The following is a 14,876-nucleotide window of genomic DNA, read 5'->3' as shown; positions in this document are numbered from 1 at the left end:
TGCGCAATATCCGCGCAAGCTCGACTTCCTACATAACAAAGCTAATTGACTGCGTCCGCTTCCTGTGTACATGTTAGCTAGTCCTGCTCGACTACCCCTAAGCAGTAAATATGAACACAATAACGTCGTTTAAGTGTTTTAAAAATGGTTGCACGGAAAATGTTTGTTAAGAGTAATTATTTCAAAGGGATTTTGAGTTTAAATTGAGAGTCCGGTGGTTGTCTTGCTTCAGCTCCAGGTCAACGTTTCACAGATAAGAGGATTCTCCTGGTCACTGACATTTTACACTTGCACCATTTGTTTTCTTTTCTCTCTTTTTTCACTTATTTATTTATTCTTTTGAAGCGCAAAACAAACGTTCTAAAGATGTCGTGGTTCAGTCAAGTCAACCCAAGCTCAGGTCAACAGCAGCCCACTGACAGCCAAAGATTTGCAGCCACCAACATCCTTGGTGGCTCGACAGATGGACCACCGACCCTAGCAAACCTCGGCGGCAGGGCTGGCTTCTTCACTCCGAGCCTATCTGATTTCCCATCGGCTCCTCGTGGCGCTGCAAGCCCTCTCAGCCTTGAGAACCTGTCCTGTGCTTCTCTGAGTATAGGTCAAGCCAGAGAGCTGGAGCCCATCTCCTATGTAACCCTGCAGGAGCAGCGGTGCGTCCTGAGCTGGTTCCAGGGCTGGACCGCCACACAGAGGGAACGGTTCCTACAGGACCTTCTGGGAAAAGCTGTGCCGGGGAAAGTGTGCACCCTCCTTGATTCACTCAGTACTCTTCAGGTACTCCCTTTACTGTCGCTCTGAAACATGCAGTGTGGTGAGTTTTGCCATTTGTTTACACAATGCGTGTGACATTTTCTCTCCTGACAGGTCAAAGACAAGCTCCCCAACATCTTTGAATGTCAGCTACGGTTGTGGACCCAGTGGTTTGAGTCTTGGGGGGAAGAAGAGAGGAATCATTTTCTGCACATGCTGGAAGAGCAGGACCCTGAGTTTGTTGCCCATTTTTACAGGAGTGTGGCTGGCACGGCAGGAATTGACTGAGCAAAGTTTACACTTCTAACAAGCACGGTGTTCACTCACTGTAAGGTGTTTTTATAGTACAGATTTCTACAGTTTCCTAAGGGCTGCGTCAGACAGCCATTCACGTTTGTCTTCTTCTTTTTTTTTTTTTTTTTTTAAGAAATAAAGTTAATCGGGGATGGAAGCTCTATGTGTCTTGGTTCATTGGTTTCAATTTGAAAGAAACACTTTGAGTGGCTGTAAGGAGAAAAATAAAAGATTGCACAAGGTTTTTTTTTTTTTTTATTTAATTAATTTATTTTCTTCTGCACGTATGCTTAATCCATCCGGATATGATGTATACAGGAGGACAATACATTATTTTTACACAGTGCATTGTTGTATATTTGTTTGTCTGAAATATAGAACAGCGATAATCACAGAAATGTGTGTGAGATCTTCTTCTTTTAGTGGATTATTTCACGATTGACTAAGGTTCAAAACTGAGGATCATGCATTTACCAAAAAAATGCGACCAAACAGAACGTCTTGCATTCCTTATTTTATCCAGTCAGTTGATCCAGGAGAAAGTATAACAAGTGGACTTGGAAACTCGATGTCCTCAACACAGTAATTGATAAATGGATAGATTTTGTCAGTAAACCTCTGACCTGAAAAAGTGTACAAGTGAGATCTGGTCCCAGAGTCATAAAATGAAACCTGCCCCTGTTTATAGTCCAATAGGATACCCAGCGTTAAGGGTAGAATCTCAGTTTGAATTTTAACCGGTTTGTTGTCAATAGCTCTGAGGTCACCCTGTTTGTTCAGGACAACAGTCCAGTAACCTTGTGCTGGCTTGAATGACGGCGATCCCTTTCTTTGAGCAGATTCACTGGCCATTCCAAGGTGGTAACAATTCTTCCCAGCTACAGACACCTCCCAGTAATATCTGCCACTTGAGAAGCCAGTCTCACCCAGGATGCCGAGAACACTGTCAAACCTGCCTGGATGGTCGAGGACGTTTAATATTTGGTCTGTGGTGGCGACCTCAGTTTTATTTGCAGACAGAATTATTCTCGGGTGTGCCGTGTCAGGATCCATGGTGATCTTTGCTGGAAACCGAGAAATGTAGAATGAGTATCTTTGTACAACATTTTCCCATTTTATATATGTATATATAGTTAGTATTGAATTGAATGAGTTACAACGAGTAGTTTCTAAAAGCGAATGGCCAACTTTCAGACTATGTTTTTATCGTTGCATTTTGAACATTTATAATTTAGGGTAAAGGTTTTCATTTCAATCACGACGTACAAATATTTTTTAAAAATCTGCAGGCACAAAAATTCCAACAAATGAAATCTTCTTTAGTGACTCACTGGAATGTATGACCTTCTCTCCCAGGACACCTTGTTCCTCCAGAAGATCTGAGGAAAGAGGAGGCACAGCAAATTTTTGCTGAGGGATTTGTTGCCTGTATATTTTCCTCAAGTTGGTCGCCTGATTTTGCTACCCTCCCACTGAGAGAAAACGCCACGAATTACACATTCAATAATTAAGCAGCTAGTACCTTTCTTCAGTTATATTGAATTAAGATACTCATTGCGTGTATGAGCACTTTTGTGGTGTCGAAACGTACTGTCGTAGCTTTCCTGCAGTTTGTTTTTCTCGCTTCTCTGTTCTTCAAAGTCCCGCTGCAGCTTTCGGAGGGCGGCGTCCTTCTCTTGCAGCTGCCGGTGGAGGCGATCGGCATCCTCCTGGCTTTGTTGCAGTTGTCTTTGTAGGTCTGTTTGATGATAAATGTACTTAAAAATAACGGATCTTGAGGATAGGTACATGAGTACATGTGATAATCAGGTCCATCTGAGGAGCTCACCTTCACAGTGGGTGTTGACAGTGCAGCATGTGTTCAGCTCTTTGACCTGTTGCTTTAAGTCTGACAGCAAGAGGAAGTCAAACAATTGACAATAAACAGAAGAGAGACCAATAGAAATAGATTGAAATTGTAAATTAACAGTTTTGACCCATTAAGAAATACATTGGTTTGCCTATTTTTCAAGCGGAAAAGATCCATGTCAAAGAATAAAAAAAGGGTCAACCAAATACAGTATATCCAATGTATAGGGGAGGGGGGATGCAAAGCACGTGGAGTCATTAACGTTCTGAGTATACTTCTGTTGAGGCTTCACAAATGCACGTCTTATAATGTTTGTTTAACCCTTTCACTGTCACTCGAAGGCAGTATCACTGGTTGTGTTGGCGCTCTCGTTGGTGCTTTAGCTTTGCTTTGCTGTCGAAACGGTTGAAATCAAAGCGGATCCGCTGTGTGATGGAGTGAAACTCAGTGTTGAATAATAACGATTGTCCAGTGTGGTTGATTTTGGTGCTTTTATCTGTGCTTCTTTGCCATCTATTGTTTTTAGTGCTTCGTCCTTTTTGTTATGAAAGCCGTTGTTGTGAGCCCATCCCGGCTCAAGCTGGCTTTCAGCAAATCATCATCTATCTACATAGCATCATCTTTGAAGCACACTGTTAGATTTTTTTGAGAACTGTCAATCTAAGTTGAAAAAAATACCCATTGATAGATACTTCCTTGCGAGTATAAACAGGCCCTAGCACTTGTTAGAGCCTCCGACGGGCTCTGATTGGTTGTTTTCATTCAGGCTGTGTGGATTCTTGCAAATCACAGTGGGAGCACAAAGAGAAGCCGGTGAAAGCAGATTTCTACATGACAGTCTAATGTACATCTGTCGGGATTTAGGCTGTGTTTGCTGGCAAGCTGAAGTGACTCAAATCTGATTATTTATTTATTTATTCATTTTAAATCAATTTTGATTTCTTGATCTGCTAGCAATAGCCTTCATATACCAAAAACGGTAGCCCTCAAGCTTTTCTTGTCTTTACCTGTATAGCTAGACAACTATTTGCCATCCTCTAGACTTAAAGTCCATCCACTGCCGTGATGTTCTCTGCAGTTGATACAAATGACAAATGTAAAAAAGTAACAGTAGCGAGCACGTGTGCCATTTCAGTAGGTAGCTCCATTCACATGAAAGTCAAATGCAAGACTTGTAGATATGATTGTGAACTGCCAAATCTGCTCTGTTGCGAATCACAATTTAACACTGTCGCTGGTAATGTTAAATTAGCCATAATGAGACTTTGAGCAAATACTATAAAAGGCTATTTCTACACAAATGACCAACTTTAGTGCTGATCATTCGGATGAAATGTTAAAAGTATGGAATTTTGCTACTACTACTGGAGATGTAGAAGAGTAGAATAAAAGATGGTGTTAGAAAGCAATGAAATGTATTTTCTAAAGGCCAAAACATGCTTGCAGAACATCCCGCTGCACACAACTTACCTTTGTTTGTACTCTCAAGGTTCCTGTTCTCTTCTTGTTGTGTTTTGAGTTGTTCTTCCAGGTCTAAGAGATAAAGCAGAAAAGAAAAAAAACACACGATTGCAATATAACCTGGATTTTTTTTCTTCTTCCCAGCAGGATTTCAGGTAAAGCATTAAGGAACGTTTAAATGTTTGTACTGGAAAACAAGAGGTGTCGTCATGACATGTGACAGGCCTGAGTGTTACAAGCCTGTCTGGATATGTATGAAATCCATTCCAGCACGCACAATGTGAGATTGTTGGTTGACTGCCCATAATTAGGTGACAAACCAGTGATACTCTTTCCAGTAGCTTTTGACGCCTGCTTCCGGGCCTTTTTCAGTTCAGCGCTCAATTCAGCGATCTTCATTACTGGCAGTGACACAAACGGTTTGGAATGTTATTTTGTTTTTGCTAAAACACGACAGACAACGAGAAAAAAATCGAGAAAAAAACTTGAGCAAGATTCATACTTTGTTTATAATTCTCTGCGCCAGCATGTTTGAGCTGAAGTTCACTGTCTTCTAGTTGCTTCTTAGTCAAAATGAGTTGTGCTTGATGCTCTGAAAGTGATTTAGAAATCAGTGAAAAATCTGGGTATGGATTACTTTATACAACTAATACATGTTATTCTTTACCTCCGAGGTTTTCATCATATGTCTCTTTGAGATCGGATATTTCTTCCTCCAGCGGTTTTATTTTCGTGTGAAGTTCCATAATCTGAGCCGCTGTAAAAGATAGACCATGCTAACATGCAGTGAAAACTCACTTTCTTTCTTTTAAACCAAAGTAAAGCCAACACTTACACAGATTAGCAATCCTTATATCTCTGGGATCCAGCACACTTGTTTTTTCTTTTATCTGATTTCTAATATTCTCCAGTTCACTCTCCAGGTCTTCAACAAAGGAAAAAAAAAAGAGTTTTATATCCTGAAAATATATGTAGAAACATCATGTACACTCATTCTTTTATGGCCTTCTGCATCCCACCTCTTATTCTCTGTGCTTGTTTCTCCAGGTCAGTCTCTTTTTGCCTCTCCAGTCTGGCTATTTCATCTTTTTGAACCAAGATTTGAAACACTAACAGAAAAGAAAAAGGACGAATCAACCGTCTGTCCTGCAAACAGCACATTTGACCTATTTCTTTTCCACGGTACTCACTCAGTTTTGAGTTTTCATCGTCTTTATCTTGAATTCCCTCAATCAGGTATGCGAGTTGGTCTTGGAGCGCTGCAGTCAAGAGATGAAAAAGTTTTTAACCTTTGCTGGAACTGATAGTGTCACGTCTCTGTGACATGTAGCACAGATATGTTTCTGTATCTCACCTTTTATCTTGAAATAATCTGTGTCACTTGCTGCCACTTCTGCCAGTCTCTCAATCTCCACTCGTAATGCAATAATTTGCAGGACTGAAAGAGTAAGACATCTTTGTATTCACTCTACGTACTGATTGGATGTAAAATCAGACATTTTGATTGTTTCAGTGGCTTGTTATGCATGGTGCACCCACTTCTTTGTGCTTGACCACTCCGTTGTTTCAGCTCGTCTGTTTTTTTGGCCAGAGCTTTATTTTTTTCATCTATGAGTCTTTGAAGCTCTGCAAAACACATCAAACTTTTCTTTAACCTCTCCGCCACTGATCTGCTCAGGAGCGCTTTCATACTCACTATCAGTGCCGAACTGTGTTTGTGTTCTACTTGAGCTGACAACAACAACACACTCACCATCGATCTGGGATTTGGATACAGAGTTTTGCAGCTGTTTGTTCAGCTCCTCCAGCTGTATAGTTATTGTAGAAATTCTAAGAGCTGAAAGAACAAACAGACTGAAAATCAGCTTCTCCTTAACCTTGAGATCCTTGTCATGCGGTGTCATGTTCGAGCAAAACTCTTTTCACAGCTGCACCACTCACAAAGTGAAGTAACAGTGTCAGATTTGGACGTCAGTTCCTCAATTTTGCCATCCAGATCGTTCTGCAGGTCTACAAAGATACATAAATCACAACTCTTGATCCCACAGCAAGATTTCCTGGGTCCAGCATGGATAGTGGGCCGAGTAAGAGACCACACTCACCTTTAATTTTCTGCTCAGACGCAGAACACTGTCCCTCTGTCTGGTTCAGACTGTTCTGCAGAGCTAGAAGAATCATATAATTCACAATCTATTCAGAGTGACTCTAATCTTCGGCTTTAATTCTTATCCCAAAAGCCTGAACTTGCCAGGACTAAACTTACATTTGATCAAAGCCTGATTATTATTGTTCTCCTCCTCTTTAATCTTCAGTTGTTCCCTCAGCTCTAGAAAAAGTCAGGTCAGGATGAGGATGGTGTATATGGAAAGGAATAAAACAAGCTCTTTGTGATAAATGAGTGATCGATTGGGTTATGGTAAGCAGATAATAAGAACAGAGTGGGGAGAAGGATGAGAGTATTTTAAAAAATCCTAACTGCAACAATATGGATATGGTGATGGGGTAACAGTAGTGTAAAGATGTAGATCAGTGTCAAGTAACAGTTACTTACTGAGACTGAAGAATAAGTAGTTCTGCACTTTCCCTTTAAATAATGAAAAGATAATACTCACTAGAAAGCGTGGCAGAAGCCGTTTTGTCCTCCACTTGCTTTTCTTTTTCCATTTCCCTGAGTTGGCTTTGCAGATCAGTGATGGTCGCAGCTGACAAACAGAGAAAGAACATACAAAGCAGGTCAGATCATTGCCACAAATAAAGACCAGCCCAGTTTTTTCTCACAAAACAAAGTGTAACATGGCTGTTATGCCTTGCTTTGTGTCTACGTCACATGGTCATGGCTGTGGGATGGACATTGATAATGTGGTTTCTTGCCTCTTAGGCCTTCCTTGTGCTGCAGAGACTTACTCAGTTTGGCATTTGCCTGGTTCTTCTCATTCAGCTCACCAACATACTGCCTCAGTTCTTCCTCCTTGACTGTAAGCTTGTTTGTGAGCTCTGACACAAAGAAATTGAAACAGATGTATTATTCATATGCAGGAGATCAGGATACACTAATACACAAATGTAGGATACACTATTTTTGATTTTGCTACTCGAAATGACTAAAAACTGTACCAGTGTCTATGAGTGAGTCTTGGTCTGAGTCGTCATTCCATTCAGGGAGCAACTCTGACCCTGACTTTTTATATCACAACAAACGCACCTCTGTGTGTCACATTCTCTGCATTCTAGTACTTAAAGCTAGCTGGAGATGCTTACCGGTCACTCTGGTGGTTTCTAACATGTTGGAGTTTGACAGCAGTGTCTTCAGATACTCCACCTGTGTCTGCAGCGTCACTATTTTCATCACTGAAGCACAGCAGGGGGAAAGAAATTAATAACATACCAAGACGGAATTCACAAGAAACTCAACAGGAACAGTAGAAATATTCTCTCATCAAAGGGTTAAATAAGGAAGGCCCAACTGTCAGTGCGCCCTTTTCCTCTCTGCCATGTCATACTCACTCTGCTTTGTGTTGCCTTGGGTTTTGCTGTCTATCTCACTGAGCAGATCGTCCACTCTATTTTGCAGTGCTGGGGAAAAGTAAATTGTATTTCATGAACGGTACATTTGATGATTTGTGGTTACTTTTGATCCTAAAAAGAAGTAGCTCCGAACTGGTGCATTTAATTTTGTTAAGTCAAAGTACCATTTATTTCATCAATGGTCCCACTGGTGTTCTTATTCTGGAGGTTCCAAATCTGATTCTGCAGCGCAATGATTGTTAAAACTGAAACGAACAAACAGATTTGTTTCATTCACTAATTCATGACTTTCAACGCTACACCAACTAGCCGTCAGCTGGTATTTGTGTAAACTGAAATCAGATTTGCTTGAAATAAAGACTTAAAATGCCACTGAGCCACTGAGATGCTGTCTTGTTGAAAATAATCAGAAAAAGAAAACCAAACAAAGGGATACATATTAAATGAAAAAAAAGATGCAGTCGGTGTAACAGATGGTGGAAACCCCCCTCCTCCCAGAACAATTTAAACATGCATATCAAAGGCCCAGATTGTGAACATTTGATGGTACAGCATCAGGTGACATGACCGTGTAGGCGGTGACAAAACTAAAAGAGTGCAAAGCTAAAAGCTAAAAGAGTGCAAAGCTAAAACCTAAAAAAGTGCAAAACTAAAAGAGTGCAAAGCTAAAACCTAAAAAAGTGCAAAGCTAAAAGAGTGCAAAGTCACACCCATAAAGATCATTGGTATTCAAACAAACAAATCAGAAATTCATGCTCACCATTTCGTGGCTTAGCAATCAGTCTCTCTATGTCTTCGGTTTTGGAGTTCAGTTCTGCTTGCTTCTGAAACAGCTGCTGCTGCAGCTCTGTGGAGGAGATGGAGAAAAAACTGTTTTTCCTCTGGGAGGCAGAAACATCATACAATATATCACACAAAGGCAAAAGCACAAAGTTTTTAGCTGGAAGCATCTGCTGTCTCTACAAATGCTAGATGCCACTGGAGTCCTGGAGGGCAGGTTGAAGGTGCGTTAAGTCACCCAATTCCCCTTCTTTTAAAGTCATTTAAAAGACGACACAATTCCCAATCTAAGTGGTTAATAAAGATTTATATTACATTTAAAGTGTTAGGCATTGATCATGGCAGCGGTTACTCACTTGAAATAATTTCTTTATCGTCGGAGGCTGAGATCTGCTTCCTCAAAGTCTTTAGTTCACCGTGCAGGTTTATCACGCTCAGAACTGACAAACATAAGTAAATAGGACTAATCAGTGAACCAGGTTAGAAACTAATTATGAGATTTTTCAAATAAAGAAAGAAATAAGAAACATAAGCTGCGCCGGGACATGACTCACTCAGTGCTCCTTTGGTGTCGGTTCTGTTCAGTTCTGCAATCTTCTCCTCCAACTCAGTCTTTACCACTGATAGAAAACAAACGAATAAAATGGGCATATTCTTCAAAGCAGAAACTAAACCATGAATCAGAGGTCTTAGTTATAGTCAGACCAGCATCGTACGCTTATTTCTTTCCTCGAGTCCAGAACACTCCCTGCGCGTCAGTCGCAGCTTCTCCTGCAGATCTGTTGTTAGAAAAGAGGGAAGCTGGTTATTAAAAGCTCTCACCCGAAATCATGCTCTGATATCATAGAAAGGTCTTTGTGATGAAAACTCACCCGTGATCTCAGTCTGAGCTTTGGCATAGTCGTTTTTATATCTTTGGACCAGAGCGAAAATGTCTGATTTCAAACATAGACACGTTGCGGTCAGTAATCTGTCCATTTGTCGCTAAAAAAAAAACAACCACTTGACAGTTTTCTCATTTGCTTTTGCGAGCAGTTGTTTGAAAAGAGTTCTCACCCTGATTTTGACCTGTTGATGTTGCGTCGCGCTGCCGTCTCAGCTCCTCCATTATGTTGATGATTTTCATGACTGGTCAAAGCAAAAGAAAATAATCAAGCCCCGTTTGTGTTAAGTATATTGACAAGGGAAAAAAAAAACTCAAGTGAGAGCAGATACCAGTCTGACTCTCCTTCCTACTCAAACTCACTCATTTGTGCCATGGAGTAATCTGCCCCCTCTAGCTGTTTCTGTAAAATTTCCTCGCGTTTTTTCTCTGCTTCCAGATTCACTCTTATCTCTGGGATGGAGGGGAAAAAATGCACCAATTGAAGCCTTTGGAACTTCGCTGTTGAAGCATTGTGTAAAACGTATTCTGATAAGACGAGTGTGTGTGGGAGTTGAATTGCTCGTGCGCTCATTCACCTCTGAGTGAGGTTTCCAGTGTCTCTTTGGCGCTCAACATGAAATTACCAAGATCATCCATCTCGCCTTGGAGTCTCAGAATTTCTCTGGCTGAGGACAAATGAAAGAGGTTAACAGAGGGTTTCGACTCGAAAATAAATAATAACCACAAACAAAATCATCAAATGATGCAGGTTGCTGGGTTGCAGACGCACTGAGTGTAGTGTTATGCTCATCGTTATTCAACTGCATAATCTTCTCTTTAAGTAGCTCAACCTTTAGCCTCCATTGCCTCTGAGCATCTGGAAAAAAAGGAAAGGGGAGTGAAGCCTTAAGCTGCACGCCTTGAGATACGAAAGTGCCAGTAATGAGAGATGAGACGCGGCTTCGGCATCTCCACATACAAAGCGCAGGACTCACCGGAAGAGGCGGTCCTGGATTCCTGAATGTGGACCTGTATCATTTTCTCCATCACTGTAATCTTACTGCGCACAGAGGTCAGCTCCAGCACTGGGAAATCGATAGAGAGTGAAAAGCAGCTGTTTGATGATGAGCTTTGAATATATTGATCATAAAAGGAGATCCTGGCAGATTAGATTACTAACCAGCTGAGATGGTGCCTCCTCGGTCTTGCAGCTCAATGATCTTCCTGTTGATTTCCTCTTGCAGATCTGATGGGAATTAACATCGAGTGACTCAAGCGAGTTCATTATGCTGTTGTAGCATTTCATAGGTTAGCATCAAATGGACGCTGACACTGGAGTCAAAGTGACAGCAGTTTACCCAATTCTTTGCCGTCAGGATAAAGATCAGTTCCTGCCTTTGTCTGCTGTAAATCCCATACCTGATTTTGCAGTGAGATTATCTGTAAAACTGCACGGACAGAAAGCACAGAATTAACCACTTAGCAGCACTGCTTTTCAGTTTCAAGTTTGCACAAATCACAAAAGGATGAGCATCTTCCACAGCTGTCCCACGGCATGTTATAAAAAAAATGACTCTTACTGAGTTCTGAGTTCGTGTGGCTTTTTCCAATTTGCTTTTTCTTGGCATCCAGTTCATCGAGCTTCTCCTTCAACTCTTTCTGCAGCACTGTTCAACATGAGTTTGGAAAGGAGGTGACAGTAATGCAAAGACAAATTCAGTTCTTTTGCCCCCTGACTGGGTAACATTGTAGAAGAATGTTAAACAAATAAAGCCAGGTTAAAATGTTTTTCAGATGAAGTATGACGGTTGAATCTATTCTATTGAAAGTAAGTGAAATGTGTCGGATGCAAATGTAAAGAGTCACCAGAGCTACTCGCCTGAGAGTTCAGAGGTGTCAGTAGAACTGGCAACAAGTTCAACCTTCTTCTGCAAAGTATTCACCTCCCTGGTGAGGGTCATGATCTTTAGAACTAGAAATGTCATTTATGTTGGATTAAAAACCAAACCTTCAAAATGCAAAACAATAAATCTATCAAAGCAGGAAATTTCAGTCCATTTCTGGTCGCCTTACTTTGAAATATCTCATTGTCAAACACCTCCACCAGCTGGTTCATTTTCATCTGCAGTTGGGTTTGATAAGCTGCCAAGAAATCACAGACACGACTGAACATTGAACAGTGTTCAGTGTTCATTCATCCATGGAAATCATCTCCATGTGTTACACATATGTAGTGCAGGATTTACGGTCGAAATCTTACAGACAGAAACGGCAGACGCAGTCGAACTGCATGTAGCAAGTCTCATTTTCAGCTGCCTAACATCCCTCCTCAACTCAAAGGCCTCTTGATCTGTGAGAGAGTGCACAGGTTACAGTGTGGCAGAGCAACAGCACGCCCACCATGCAACTTGTGGCTTTAAAGAATGGACTCTCACCGAGCTGGCTGTTGCGGACAGTTGTTTGATGAAGCTGCGCGTCCAGGGACGCCAGCTGTTCCTTCATATCTGACAAAGTAAAGGCACGTTAGTGTCGGCAACTGGATGATAAATGCTCTTCTTTGGTCTGCATCTGCAATTGGAATCACTGCCTTTGCCAGTTTTGCCAACAGTACTGATGATAAGGTAGTAACGGACAAAAGTTACTCTCTAACCCATCCATCCATCCATCCATCCATCCATCCATCCATCCATCCATCCATCCATCATCTGCCGCTTATCCGGGGGTCGGGTCGCGGGGGCAGCAGCTTGAGCAGAGAAACCCAGACGTCCCTGTCCCCGGCCACTTCCTCCAGCTCTTCCAGGGGGACCCCGAGGCGTTCCCAGGCCAGCCGAGAGACATAGTCTCTCCAACGTGTCCTGGGTCTTCCCCGGGGTCTCCACCCAGTGGGACGTGCCCGGAACACCTCCCCAGGGAGGCGTCCAGGGGGCATCCTAACCAGATGCCCGAGCCACCTCATCTGACTTCTCTCAATGCGGAGGAGCAGCGGTTCTACTCCGAGCCCCTCCCGGATGACTGAGTTTCTCACCCTATCTCTAAGGGAGAGCCCAGACACCCTGCGGAGGAAACCCATTTCATCCGCTTGTATTCGCGATCTCGTTCTTTCGGTCACTACCCACAACTCGTGACCATAGGTGAGGATAGGAACGTAGATTGACCAGTAAATAGAGAGCTTCGCCTTCTGGCTCAGCCCCTTCTTCACAACGACGGGTCGGTGCAGAGCCCGCAACACTGCAGACGCCGCACTGATCCGCCCGTCAATCTCCCGCTCCATTCGTCCCTCACCCGTGAACAAGACCCCGAGATACTTGAACTCCTCCACTTGGGGAAGGATCTCATTCCCGACTCTCTAACCCTACTGCTGTAATTGGAAATGAATCACTGCTGCACATGTTGTCAGGGATAAGTGTAAAGAACTCCTTACCAGTGCACGGTTTGATGTTAATTGTCTGTAAAAGACAGAAAAAGAGTTAAAAAAGCAGAATAGAAAGAAAGAGTTTCTATGTATGTTAAAAATTTGCATTGCGTGAAAACAACCAGACCAAACGTGACCATGAAACAAGGTCATTACAAACCGTTATATTAACTTCGTCGAAATCTGGGAACTTTGAAAGGACATCGTCCACCTTGTGGTGTCCCGTATGACTCACAAAATCCCCCACATTATGATGGACTAAAAACAAAACAAATATAAATGCACAAAAATCCCAATTAAAGTCATTTCTAATTTCAGTTCAAGTTTCACTTGCAACTTAGCAACTGAGAACAACGCTGAGTGCTGCTCCTTACCGTGCCTGCTGTCAGGCGTCTGAAAGACGGAGGTGAGAAGGAGTGCAACCCAAATAAAGGGAAAACCTCCCGACACCGGTCTTCTCATTTTGTGTGAATAAGCGCTTCTCTTCTGTCAGAGGGAGCATTGCTCTTTATATTTGCACAGAATAACCAGTGACCGTGGGGTAGCGCTGGCTTCCCAGCAAAAGGCGGAGCGAGCGAATGACTACATCTACACAACGATTTTTCGAGGTCATATGTTGCAACCTTCCCACTGAACAGGAAAGCAACACAAAGGCTCATTAAAGTTTATTTATGTGAACATTGCTTGTCATTGGCAGCTAAGCAGCTCAGGAGGCAGAACTGTAAAGTTGCTGGTTTGATCCCGAACGTGCCAATGTGTTCCTTACATGTAAGTGGCTTTGGATAAAAGTCGCTTACGTTGCGTGAATGTAACGTTAAAATGTAATGTGAAGCTTCTGTGCTTAAGAAGTCTGCAGCTTATACAAAGTTTAACTATCAGCAGAGCGGAGGTGTTGAAAGACACAAAATAATCTTGGTTTTGTTTGACATTTGAGGCTTGCAGTCGCTGCTGAAAGACTGATTTAACACAACATGAGGGCTGTAAACAAGTGACTGCACTGCACATGAAATGATTCACCCTTTTTTCTTTGATAGTTGATACAACGGGCAAACCAGCACTGATGAAAACAGAAGTTCCTGCATTTCACCTCCAGACTAATCCCAGACATGTGAAACATGGCGCAAAAAAAAAAGGAAGCTAGAGGTTTTATTTTTTAACCGGCAGATATATCCTTTAAACATTCAATCGTCATAAGGAGACGACGGAGAAGAAAAAATCTGTTTGTTGCGCTTGGCCTCAAAATAAATGTAACTACAAACTAAAATGCTAAAGGTCGGCTCATTCCTGCCTTAGTGTTGGATATGACACAGAATGCTGCAGTTTTGTCAATATCTGTAACAGATTCCGCATTTGTTGAGAGACTTTGTCGAAATTAGGTTTGATTGATCTTGTTTTTTTTAATCCATTTACTGGATTATCAGCTGTGTCTGCCAAGAAAAACAGGGATCCTTTTAAATGATTAACCAGATGTTTCTCCACAAGGTAAATACAGAGAACAGACATTTAGCAATCTCATAAACCAATATTAGATTCACAATATAACATATATAAAATACATCATATGTTGAAAATGAAACATTTCCTCATTCATGAAAAATGTTACCCTATAGTGGACATAAAAGTAGACAGGGCCACGTTTTACACTGTGTAGCATGTCTGTAAACATCTGTGAACTGAGACCAGTTACTGGATCTTTGGTCGACGACCGTTGCTCCATTCTTGTCATGAATATTTCTTGTTTTATGAGTTTCACGACAAATGTCTTCAGTTGAAAGGTGAAAGGTCTGGACTGGAAGTAGGCCAGTCCAGCATCGAGAGTCTTCAACTCTGAAGTCATGCTTTTGTTCTAGATGCAGTGTGTTGTTTAACAATGACTTGTTGAAATATGCAAGGCCTGCCCTGAAAAAGATGTCTGAATGTGAGCACATGTTGCTCTT

At 41.9% G+C, this 14,876-nt stretch overlaps 2 protein-coding genes across 3 annotated transcripts; one reads left to right on the top strand and one right to left on the bottom strand.

Moving 5' to 3' along the window:
* Positions 1–13: 13 nt before the first annotated feature.
* cunh14orf119 (chromosome unknown C14orf119 homolog) lies at positions 14–1,663 on the top strand. The gene is made up of 3 exons (XM_072363188.1): positions 14–777; positions 868–1,145; positions 1,181–1,663. Exons 1-2 carry the CDS (start codon positions 367–369, stop codon positions 1,039–1,041), a joined length of 585 nt encoding a protein of 194 aa, XP_072219289.1. The 5' UTR covers positions 14–366; the 3' UTR covers positions 1,042–1,145; positions 1,181–1,663.
* On the bottom strand, positions 1,446–13,438 carry LOC140268370 (uncharacterized). 2 transcript variants are annotated; one of them, XM_072363186.1, is made up of 42 exons: positions 13,314–13,438; positions 13,100–13,197; positions 12,949–12,973; positions 11,963–12,031; positions 11,788–11,877; positions 11,601–11,669; positions 11,407–11,499; positions 11,108–11,194; positions 10,886–10,975; positions 10,708–10,773; positions 10,523–10,612; positions 10,318–10,404; positions 10,124–10,213; positions 9,909–9,998; positions 9,719–9,790; positions 9,535–9,597; positions 9,379–9,441; positions 9,217–9,282; positions 9,019–9,102; positions 8,643–8,729; positions 8,047–8,127; positions 7,862–7,930; positions 7,616–7,705; positions 7,262–7,351; positions 6,970–7,059; positions 6,621–6,683; positions 6,460–6,522; positions 6,299–6,367; positions 6,111–6,194; positions 5,897–5,983; positions 5,712–5,795; positions 5,548–5,616; positions 5,377–5,466; positions 5,193–5,282; positions 5,025–5,114; positions 4,860–4,949; positions 4,678–4,758; positions 4,367–4,429; positions 2,876–2,935; positions 2,639–2,785; positions 2,379–2,426; positions 1,446–2,111 (listed from the first exon to the last, which is right to left on the bottom strand). In XM_072363186.1, the coding sequence occupies exons 1-42, from the start codon at positions 13,399–13,401 to the stop codon at positions 1,558–1,560; spliced, it is 3,819 nt and encodes a 1,272-aa protein (XP_072219287.1). In that variant the 5' UTR covers positions 13,402–13,438; the 3' UTR covers positions 1,446–1,557. The 2 variants fall into 2 exon arrangements, with proteins under 2 accessions (XP_072219287.1, XP_072219288.1); XM_072363187.1 differs by lacking the exons at positions 11,108–11,194; positions 11,407–11,499; positions 11,601–11,669; ... (3 more) ...; positions 13,100–13,197; positions 13,314–13,438 and adding an exon at positions 11,205–11,289.
* Positions 13,439–14,876: the final 1,438 nt, after the last annotated feature.

The sequence above is a fragment of the Leuresthes tenuis genome, unplaced genomic scaffold (genome assembly GCF_036924035.1).
Source record: "Leuresthes tenuis unplaced genomic scaffold, fLeuTen1.0.hap1 SCAF_14, whole genome shotgun sequence".
Classification (NCBI taxonomy): Eukaryota; Metazoa; Chordata; class Actinopteri; order Atheriniformes; family Atherinopsidae; genus Leuresthes; species Leuresthes tenuis.
The sequence above is the reverse complement of the archived record's forward strand: the minus strand, read 5'-3'. Positions and strand labels throughout refer to the sequence as shown.